Source organism: Zosterops lateralis, assembly GCF_965231275.1.
Source record: "Zosterops lateralis genome assembly, chromosome: 28".
NCBI lineage: Eukaryota > Metazoa > Chordata > Aves > Passeriformes > Zosteropidae > Zosterops > Zosterops lateralis.
In genome coordinates this window covers 4,282,218-4,292,904 of record NC_139788.1, presented here as the reverse complement: position 1 = coordinate 4,292,904, position 10,687 = coordinate 4,282,218, and the positions used below count along the sequence as shown (strand labels likewise).

General features: G+C 55.7%; 1 protein-coding gene across 2 annotated transcripts; it reads right to left on the bottom strand.

Annotated features, from left to right (window-relative positions):
- Positions 1 to 3,225: 3,225 nt before the first annotated feature.
- Positions 3,226 to 10,065, bottom strand: TCEA3 (transcription elongation factor A3). Of its 2 annotated transcripts, none has more exons than XM_083879622.1 (14): positions 9,780 to 10,065; positions 8,231 to 8,293; positions 8,024 to 8,129; positions 7,546 to 7,708; positions 7,214 to 7,282; positions 6,950 to 7,018; positions 6,750 to 6,824; positions 6,390 to 6,467; positions 6,136 to 6,290; positions 5,792 to 5,847; positions 4,828 to 4,983; positions 4,172 to 4,318; positions 4,022 to 4,093; positions 3,226 to 3,882 (listed from the first exon to the last, which is right to left on the bottom strand). In XM_083879622.1, the coding sequence occupies exons 1-14, from the start codon at positions 9,846 to 9,848 to the stop codon at positions 3,874 to 3,876; spliced, it is 1,287 nt and encodes a 428-aa protein (XP_083735748.1). In that variant the 5' UTR covers positions 9,849 to 10,065; the 3' UTR covers positions 3,226 to 3,873. The 2 variants fall into 2 exon arrangements, with proteins under 2 accessions (XP_083735748.1, XP_083735747.1); XM_083879621.1 differs by having other exon boundaries at positions 6,136 to 6,293; positions 9,780 to 10,064.
- Between the last annotated feature and the right edge of the window lie 622 nt (positions 10,066 to 10,687).

The window sequence follows — 10,687 nt, the reverse complement described above, 5'->3', positions numbered from 1 at the left end:
GATGAGCCGAAGATAGGTGAAAAGACAGAAAAACAAAAGACACAGGAATGTTGCCTTTTCACCTTGGCAAAGACATCCGGGAACAAGTACATAAGAAAGGAGTCTGTAGAGTTTAGAATATAAAATGACATGGTAATATAGCAGTTCTCATAGGCTGCATGCAAAGTTTGTAGGTTTTGTATCTTGCACGGGTTGGTTGCTGTAAATTAGAATATTCAACACAAAAAGAGATATAATGGATTGTAACAAGATGATCGCTCGCTTTTCTTACCTCTCTCCCCCATCTCTGCTCCTCTCTTGGCCCTTCCCCTCTCCTCTCTCTCACCTCGCTTGCTCCTGCTTTCCCCGCACACTTTCCCCCTGCTCCTACCCCGGTTTTACCCCTTATCTCTCCTCTATCTCTCTCTCTCCCCATTCTTTTTTTAGGGCTTTGCTCCAGCCCAGGCTGGTGGCTGAAGGCAAAGCCCTCTTTACCTACAACCCTTGTAATAAATCCACATGTTTCTAGAACATCTCAGCTCTGCAGAGTTCCTTGTCCCTGCCATCCACAGAAATTTCTACATGGGGGTACTACTTCAGTTCATCACCAGCTACTCCATTCCTTTCCAAGAAGCCCAGGGGCTTGGGAAGCCCTGGCTGAGGGTCCCTCCAGGATCAGCTCTCCTGGTAGTGGACAGAATACTCCACCTCCTGCTCCGTCCCTGTGCACAGGGACCTGCCACTGTGCTTTGGGGGTCAGTGACCGGGGCCAGGGGACTTAGAGTTGCATAAAGCACGAGGATAGGGAAATGGGGTTGCCAAGGAAACCACAGAACAGCAAAGTTCTGATTTTTTCTCAAGGCTGAAAAAATGTGGGGGAGAAGGGCAGCAGCAAAGCCCTGTGCTGTGGGTGAGCTGGGGGGGGCTGCAGTACAAGGGGCGTGACCCCTGGACAAACCAGGATTGCAAAGTAAAACTGACCCTGTGCCAGATTCTATGGAACAGGGAATCAACCCTGAGGTGGCTGAGGGCAGTCCCTGGGGAAGGGACACGGTCTGGCAGCACCAGTAATGGCTGTCCCTTCGCGGGGAAGCCTGGCTGAGTTTGGACTCTCTGCGGGATTGTTTAAAGTGCTGCAGGTTGGAGGTTGAATATAAAAACTCCATCAGATAGAAGATTGAACATCTCACTGGAGTCACCTGGAGGGATTTAAAAGACGTGTTGATGTGGTGCTGGGGACGTGGTTAATGGTGGGCTTGGCAGTTCTGGGAGAGCAGTTGGACTTGGAGATCTTTTCCAACTGAAATGGTTCTGTGATTCATGTAGAGACAGGCACGGAGAGGCACCAGCCTCTGCTGAAGCTTTGGAGTATCCAAACCTGGAGCCTCAGGCTGGGCAAATCAACCCCTGGCAGGGACTGTAAGGGCCTCTCCATCATTGCATGGCAATGACCAGCCCCACGTGGGGCTGGAGCTGTGACAGAGGTCCTGAGGACTCTTCTCTGAAGGCAGGGGGGACCAATATTAGCATTTGCTGGTGTAGCCATGGTTCCACCTCTCCAGCACTGATGAGAAATGAGAACTGAAGTACCCACTTCCCCAAAGTACAAGAGAGAGCTGAGTGCTGGCAGGATGGGCAGCTGCCAGGGATCTTCCCTGCTCCTCTTCCTCAGCAGCCCGGGGGATGTGGAGCAGAGGAGGGGACTCTCACTTGGGGAGGAGAGAGGGAAAGCTCCAGGGACCTCTGGAGCTCAGGGGTAGGGAGGGGATGGCAGGATAGCTTGGGGGGCTCAGTCCCCAGTTTGGGACGGAAAGTTTAGGAATTGGATTTTTGAGATACACACACCCACGTGTTGGTGCCCTTCCTGTGGAGTAGATCAGAGGCTCAGCCTGGGGAATGGAGCCTGTAAACAGCTGCATCACAGAGAGCCCCTCACTGTCCCATAAGAGAGAGCCCCTCACTGTCCCATAACAGAGAACCCCTCACTGTCCCCAGCTCCAGTGCTGGAGGGGGACACACACTGCACCTCCCCAGAGGTTGCAGCATCCTCAGGACCATGAGCTCCTCCAGCCCAGGCAAGTGGGAAAGCTCTCCCTGGGTGTGTGGGGTATATCCTTGCAGGGATGTCAGCAAAGCCCCTGCTTTCCCAGCTCCCCAGTTTGCCCCTCCCTTTTCTCCTCTGCGATTTTCCATGCAACCTGGGGAGGGGGCACAAAGTGACATTTTCCCAGGGGACAGAAAGACACAGAAGGATGCCAGGAGATCCATCATAACATGCTTGGAGTCTGCCTTCCTCTGGTATCACTTAAACACCTTTATTAGACTGGACTGCCAAAAATTATAGGTCCAAATCCCCCTATTTCAACATCATCCCAGGCAAACGTGCCCTGAGGCACCCTGGGGATGGCTGGGAGCCCCAGTCCTGTGCTCTCCTCACAGCTCAAGGTCACACTGATGTTTTATTCATCCCCTGCAATCCACTATATTCCTTAATTGCAGCCACGCGCACTGTCACAAGCATAAAGAATTGCCTTGGGGGTTCATTAATCACTTCAGCCTGTTAACGAGCACCACAGCCCAGAGAGCTCTCTCAGGGGGCTCAAGGGTGGTGGGGACCCCCAAACACAGAGGGTTTAGCACCAAAGCCAGGCTGCAAACAGCACCAGCTGTGAAAAAATTAACACCTCAGCCCAAGATTAAAAAATTACTGATGGGTTAATTAACATCTTCACAGTCCTTCTCTGCTCTCACCCTCTGGCTCATGCAGGCATGGCAGCAGCAGCCTCATCCCCATCCGTGGCCACCCATGGTCACCATGACCTTCCTGTGTCCCCATCACACCTCACTGCCACTGGAAGAGGCTGGTGGCAATGAGGGATGGGCTTGGTTCCACAAGGCTCCATCTCAGAACTCCTGGAGCCAAAGGGATGTCTCCCAGCTGATCCCTGATGCCTTTTCCCTGGAAAACACTCCCCACTGTTGGTGGAAGTTCTGCCCTACCATGGACCAACCTGCAGCACCCAGACCAAGCCAGGGAGCTGGTCCAGCCTTAATTAAAGGTCTTTAATCACCAATCAGGTGATGGATGAGCAGCGAACCATGGTTATATCCCAAGTGGGGGCTGGTAGATTTGAGATACTTGTTGGAATTTGAGGGATCTTGGATGACCTTGAGGCTCAAGCTGGGGAGCTATAAACTTGAGACAGAGAACCCAGGCCCACCTTAGGAAACAGTCTGTGCTGCAGAGACAGTTCACACCTTTATTACTCTGTCTGGAAGGGTTCTTCCTCACTCCTCTCCCTGCCATCCTTCCTGGTACACAGTGCCTTCAAGCCAGGTTGGATGGTCCATTTGTCACAGAGCAGAGGGACACAATGGCATCCCAACAGCATCTGGGCATGCTGGAACCACCCTGTCCCCTCCATGTCCTCCCTCTGTGTGCACTTAGGTGAGGAAGAAGGTGTTCAGGTTAAAACCTGGCCCTCTGCCACCCTCAGCTCTCAGGCACAGCTCCATGCCCCTGGAGCAACGTCTCTCCTGTCCCCAAATGATCCAAGTCCAAATTTCTCTCAGGGAAGGACATGCTACCCACGTTTTACCAGTCTCCCTTTCCAGGAATGAGTCTTTTCCCAGTCGGATCCCAGCACAGCCCAATCAAAGGGCAGGTACTTGCAGGGAAGAGCCATTAAATTCACAGGGACCTTCTTGAGTGACCTTGACATTGCTGGAGGCCAGCTCCCCAGGATATTCAAGGGAGCCCAGTGCAAGGGAAGAAGGAGCTGGGGTTTAGGGACTGGTGCCACCCCGACCCCTCCTTCCCACCCCAGCTGCCCAGCCTGTCGTCACAGCATCTTGTCTCGCACCACGTTCCCTCCAGCCCAGTCGCCAGCAACATCAGCAGAACTGCAGGAGAAGCAGAGCCCAGGGCAGGTGGTAAGCCCTCATCCAGCCCCAAAAGTACCACTCCAGGGGCTCTGCCACCCCCAAAAAAGGCTAGGAAGGGGTTGGGTTGCCCAGAGCCCCTCCCCAGACAGTTACAGACCTTCCAGCGGTTCCCACACTCATTGCACAGCACGAACGTTGTCATGGGCTCATCGGCGCTGCGCGTCTGCACCTGGGGTGGGGCAGCAGCAGGTCAGTGGAGACCTCCTGGTGTCCCCCAAACCAAGGTCCCCTGGGGACCAGGCCTGACCTGGTTGTAGGTGCAGTTCTTCTTCTTGCACTTGCCGCACTGGAAGAGGTCGGTGACGGTGCCGCCCGTCTTGGCCATCTGGTGCTCCCGGATGGCCTCCTGGGTCATGGCATCCCGCAGCTTCTTCAGCTCATCGCTGGCCATCTCCTGCCATTGGGGACCAGCATTGGCCCCCAGGGGTCAGTGTGGCCATGGCTCTGCTCACATCCAAGTACCACAGTCCAACACCTTCCCCATCCTCTCCCAAAACAGGATGAGTCCTGCTCTCTGTGCTTGTTGGAGAGCTCAGACCCATCCAGATGCAAAAATCACCCCATCCTCAAACATCCTAAAACTGCTGCCTGCAGAGATCTGTCTCCCCACAAGAGGCTTCTGAGGAGCCTGATCTGTGCACCCTGGCTGAGGAGGACAAATGAGGACCCTCCAGCCTGATTCCTGCCAGTGTGACATCCCACAGCCAGCTCTGTGATGGGCTAGGGATCTGCAGGGCTCTGACAGGACCTGGCAGTGCTGCCAGCTTCTTCCTAATGCTCCCCACGCCTCACTCAGCACTGGAGTGGGACAGACAACCCCACTGTGGACAGCACCAAGCCCAGACCCAGCACTTGGGCACCATGAGCTCCATGGGCAGCAGCCCCGTGCACCCCAGGGCCCACCTCAGCAGTCATGCGGGCAATGAGGCTGGGCTCGATGGCCCCACACAGCACGTTCCTCCGCAGACCAGGGTTCTTGGGGTCCTTCAGGTTGCTGATCCTGCTCCGCACCCGGTTGCGATACTTCATGTCTGTGCTCTTCAGCTCCTGGAAGATATGTGGGGTCTGTCAAGGAATCCAGAGGGGGATGCCAGCCTGGGGCCAATAGTCAGGTGGAGGTGGCTGATCTCAGTGGAGCCTTCCTCCCTGTGGAAGTGTCCCCAGTCTTGGGTTTTAGAGGATGAAGCATAGCTTGAGATGTGGGGAGGGAAATGACTTTGCACTGCCTTGGAATGTCTAACATCTGTCACCAAGACCGTCACCAAGCCCTGTGCTGGTACAAAAGCTCATGGTGCAGAGGACTCTGTCTACTCCCTCCTTCCAAAGAACATGGATATGGACAGGCTGATGTAGCAGCTTTGGGCACAGAGTCTGGGATGCACCAAAAAGTGCATTCAGGAGAGGAACCACTCTGGGGTTGGTCCTGGTCTCAGGGGGCTGTCAGGAGAGCCCCAAGCCTTGAGCTGGGAGTGGGGAGAGGGGGCTCCATCCCTGCCAACACGGCACAGCCTGGACATTGTGACAGACTAGTTCTGGCAGGAGAACCTACAGCAGGCTCGTGGAAAAAGCTTTGGCTGGGTTTGGATTTATTTCCCCAGCGATGAAGGCAGGCCCCTGACCAGAGGGGACTGGTGGGGACACACAAACCCCCGCATGAAGGCGGGTGCTCAGGAGATGTTTTGCTCAGCATCAGCATTTCAGCCTTTGCCTCAGCATCCTCTGAGGTCTGGGCTCCCTCTGCAGGCAACGAGCAGTCTATCACCCTCTGTCCTGTCCCCAGCAGCTCTCTCGAGCCACCTAGGGCCCCCCAGCAGATGAGGGGACACAGGGATGCAGCCTGGGGACCCCGAGCCCCTCAAAGGATATGGTCTTCAATCTCTGATGCCATCTTCTCGCAATTGACACCAAACTCCTTGTAGTCGTCTAAAGAGTAGAGAGGTTAAGGGGTGACTTTCAGGTGTCAAACAGGTCTCACTGTACCTTCCCCCAAAAATCTCACCTCTCCCCCTGTACTTGCCCCAGACGCTCCATCTCTAAAAACCTATTTTTACCCATCTTGAACCTTGCAAACATGCATCCTCACATCCAACTCCCTTATCGGTGACCCCAACAACCTCCTTTTCTTCCCTTTTGGGGCTGAATGCTCCTATCAGGGACTGCCCCATAGGAGAAGCAGCCCAGTCTGGGGTTCAGCACCCCAGAAGTGCTCACCATCCATGCGGAGTGCAGCTGTCAGCATCTCGATGCACTTGTCCCGCACCGAGTCCCCCGTGAGATAGCAGGGGGCCAGGAAGCAGGGGCTGGGAGAGAAGGAGGGGCTGCTGGGGGTTCGTGGCATGTCAGGTTTGGCCTTGCTGCTGTTGGCTCTGCTGGGGGACATGAAGGGAGATGGGAAGGTGGCAGGGTGCTGGTACAGCCACAAGAACCTGCTGGGATCCCTTGGAAGGGGAGTGGGTCTGTCCTACCTTTCCTCCTTGTTGTCACTGGAGTTTCTCCGGGAGCTGGTGGGAGCTGGAGAGAGGCTGCTGCTCACAGAGGCTCTCCTGGGAGTGGCACAGAACGGGACAGTGGGGATGACACCAGAGATGGGGCAGGCAGGACAGGGGCAGGGACTGGTGGCAGGACCTCAGGCATCAGCACGTTGATGAGAGTGCTCAGAAGCCAACAGGAACCTCCTCAGGGGAGGATTTGCTCCTCCCAAGGAATGTCCCAGTGCTGTGGCAGGATCAGGGCTCCCAGCCACTTCTCACCCCTCCATGGTCATGGCATCTCCAAGGAGGACCCTAAAATAATCCCAAACCAGCCCAGGGGTGCCCCCTCCTTACCTCTCCCCTGACAGTCTCTTCTGTGGGGAGGAAGAGGAGGAGACAGCTGAGGACCTGGAGTCAGCAGAGGCTCTCCTGGCAGAACAAGCCTCATGTGAGAGGGCAGAAATTGGGGCAAGTGGTGGGTGCACAAGCCCAACCAGAGCCCAGTGAGGGGCGAGGGTCTGGCCTCTCCCATCTTCACCCAGCCCAGCACCCACCTCTCTTTCTTGCCATCCAGAGGTGATTTCTTGGAGGATGCAGTGGGACTCCGGCCATCACTGGACTCTCTTCACCACGGAGGCCCAAAGGAAGAGAGAGAAGCTCTCAGCAACCCCAGCATACACTGGCAACTGCGAGCTGGATCCTGTCCACCTGCATCCCCCATCCCTGAGCCCCACCCCAGGTTGCCAGCAAAGCCTCCTCTGGGCCAGCAGTGCCTGGCAGAGCCTGGTGTGAGGGTCAGGGCATCCTTCAGCAAGTACCTCTTTGGGCTGGAATTGGCAGAGTGGCCCTGGGTGGTGGTGGCATGAGAGTCACACTTGCTGGGCTTCCTAGGGACAGAGAGAGCAGGGGTCAGATGAGCACTGTCCAAACTCACCTCATCCAAGGAATAATCAGAGAAGGGAAAATAATAAATGGTCACTTCTCCCTCCTCCAAAAAGTGCCCTGGTGCTGTCCCAAAGGCAGTTTGGTCTCCAGAGGTGCTGCCAGCATCCACAGGTAGGCCAAAATGGATAAATTCTTAAGGATCAACTCTTAAGCAGAAGGTGGTTTTATATCAGCCCTGGTCCCCCAGACAGGCAGGAGTCCTCACCTTTCCTTCTGCTTCTCCCTGTGCTTCTCAGCTGTATTCTTGTGCTTCACCCCTTCACTTGGGCAGCTGGAAACATCCAGCCCCTTCTTCTTCTCCTTGTCTCCATCTGTGTCCTTCTCCTTCTTCCCATCTGCATCCTTCTCTTTCTTTGTGCTGGTGGACTCTGGGGGAAGGATTTGGGTGTCACAGTCACGGCCCAAAACAGCACAAGGTACCTGCAGAGCTGCATCCTGGGGTGGGGAAATGATTGTGGAGGTGCTCAGCCCTTGGTGGGGCACACATTGATTCACATCATTCTATCCCAAAGTGAAAACAAGCCCTTGGGAAATCTGTGTTACAGGTTATAGGAGCCTGCACATCCCAGCTCTGGACTCATTGCACTCCATCCCCCTAGAAAGCACTGGGGCTTGAGCTATGGGGATTACCTGGGGAGGATTGAGGCTTTGGGGGGTTCTTGCCTCCTCTCAGCATCACTCACCCAGAAGCCGCTTCCAGTTTTTGATGAGGATTTTGGCTGAGGCCACCACCTCTTCATCTGAGCAGTGTTTCCTCACTGAGTTCACAGCCACTCCGATGCGGGTAGTCTGGGGACACACCAGGGACACATCCTTATAGATGTGCTGGCTGCCATAGGGCACAGGACAAGCTGCCCCATAGGGTGTTCCCCCTGCCCAAACCCCCTCACCTGGAGTAGCTGGATGGTCATGGTGTAGCTGGTAAGGGATTTGAGCAGATCCAGTGCCCCTTCCTGCAGCAGGGAGAAGCCACAGAAGCCCTTAAAGAGGCACCAGGCAGCACCAGGAAGGGTGACAGGAGAACACAAAGCAGCCCTGGGCTGCTCCCTGGGATTGCCTGACCCTCTGTGTCAACACACGGATAGAAACGTCCCACACCCAAATCCTGCTGGACCATCTCAGCACCAGGTCACATCTCCAGCTGGGTAGCAGGAGCTTTTCTTAAAACTTGGGAAAACCCCATCTGCAAGAAAAATCTGGGCTGGTGGGAGCTGGGAACAGCTGGGGGATTCCCCAGTGTCCCCCACTCAGGGATGTGAAGGTCCATGGGGACACAAGCCCCAGGATTTCATCCTGACGCCCTGCAGTGGCAGCTGGGATAAAGACAGTCCAGCATGGAGCTTTCCTCCTTCTCCCTCTCCTCCTCCTTGTCCTTGGTATTTTTAGAGCCCCAGGAGCAGACACCAGCTCCCAGGTATCCTCTCCCCGAATCCATCATGAGGGGCTGGATCAGACCCCCCTGGTTTGATGGCTGCAGGGACATTCCTGTGCTGTAGTTGGACCCTGGCTTTGTCCCACCCCAAAGTGCAGCAGGAGAGGTGTGGAGCACCCCTGTCCCTTGACCCCTGGGTAATTCCTGGCAGCAAGCAGAGCCATGGGATCTGGTTTGATCCCAGGCTCTGGCATCTCAAAAAGCCACCAGCTCCAGGGAGACGCCGTGCTGCCTCCCAGGCCAGGAGCCTGCACCTTGTCAGGGCAAAGGCCGGTGGAAATGGTCAAATATTAACTCTGAGGGCTGGGCTTGGCACACGTAACCAGCTCACCAGGATCCCCAGATGGATCCTCACTTGGCACAAGGGGGGCAGGTCTGGATCCCAGCACACGACCATCAAAACCATCCAGGAAACAGCGACTGACCCCCTCCCCTCCCTTTGCACACTCGTGCAACAGGAAGGGCTCTGCTGGGTGCTCTGAGGGTTGTTATATCTGCCAGCCCAGAGCTTTTCCTTGCTTGTACATGAGCCTGGCCCTGGCACTGATCGGGTGTTGGTGCACAGGCTGGGGGCCAAACACCTGTTGCCCACAATCCAGCACTGCTGAGCCGTGTCCAGAGCTGCCACCCATGGGACAACCCCCCTCACCCCCAAACCCCTGTGTCTGGGAGCAATGGGGGACAGGAGAGCCCCAAATCAGAGCCAAAATTAACCCCCCTGGGCATTGACTACTAAGACCTGAGGCTGGGCTTGGGTGACACAGGCAACATCCCTTAAACCCACTCAGCCCCTGCAGGGACAACATGAGGGGTGAGAAAAGCAAACCCCCCCTTTCCCAAGCCACGCAGCAACAACAACCAAACAAACAAATGCTTGTAAACACGCACGTGTGTAAACAAACACGTGTGTAAATAAACACGTGTGTAAATAAACACGCACGTGTGTAAATAAACACGCACGTGTGTAAATAAACGCGCACACGCCCCGGGGAGCTCGGCCACCTTACCGTGCTCTTCCCGGCCACCATCTTATCCAATTTCTTGGCAATCCGGACCAGCTCCTCAGCGGGCCCCATGGCGGGGGCTCCAGCGGAGCAGGATGCGGGCACAGCTGGCCACAGCTGGCCACAGCTGGCATGGGGGGCTTGGGCAGCCGGGTGAGAGAGAGCGGAGAGGAGGGGGAAAAGGGGGAAAAGGGGGAAAAGGGAAGAGAAGGGAAGGGAGAGAAAGCAGAAAGGAGGTGGGGCTGTCCCGGCCAGTTATAAACTCCTGCCAGGAAAGCGAAATAGCACGGGGGAGGGCTAAATATAGCTGAGAGCCACGATTGCAAGGGCGGGGGAGGAGGCGGCCGTGGGGAGCCCGGGACGGGGCTTGGCCATCGGGATGGCTTAGCTCGGCTCAGCCAGGGAATACAGTGCCCTGTGCCGCAGGCTCTGTTTTCCCAAAGTTGGTGTCTCGCAGCAGCAGCAAGATCCCTGGGGGAATAATCTTTGTACTCCACGTATTGGATTGTTCCAATATAGGTGGAATTCCGGTGTATAGGAATAGTTCTTATACTGGAGTACTCCACATGTTGGAGTGTTTTGGTAGTGAGTAAACCCCATCTCTGGAAATGCCCAAGGTCAGGCTGGACAGGCGTGGAGCAGCCTGGTCTGGGGGCAGGTGTCCCCCCTCTGTCAGGGGATGGAAGGAACCATCTTTAAGAGCCCTTCCAGCATTCTGTGATTGTGGGTGACAGATGACACAATAACATGTCCCGCAGCCTTTGAAGCACAGCAGAGCCCTGCCAGCTTGGGGTGGGAGTCAGGAGCCCCAGAGGCCTGGCTGGGCAGGCAGCACTACGGGGCACAGGCCATTGGGATACACAGGTGACAACAGCCTTGCCATCCTTGCTTGTCTCTGCTCCAGCACCCAC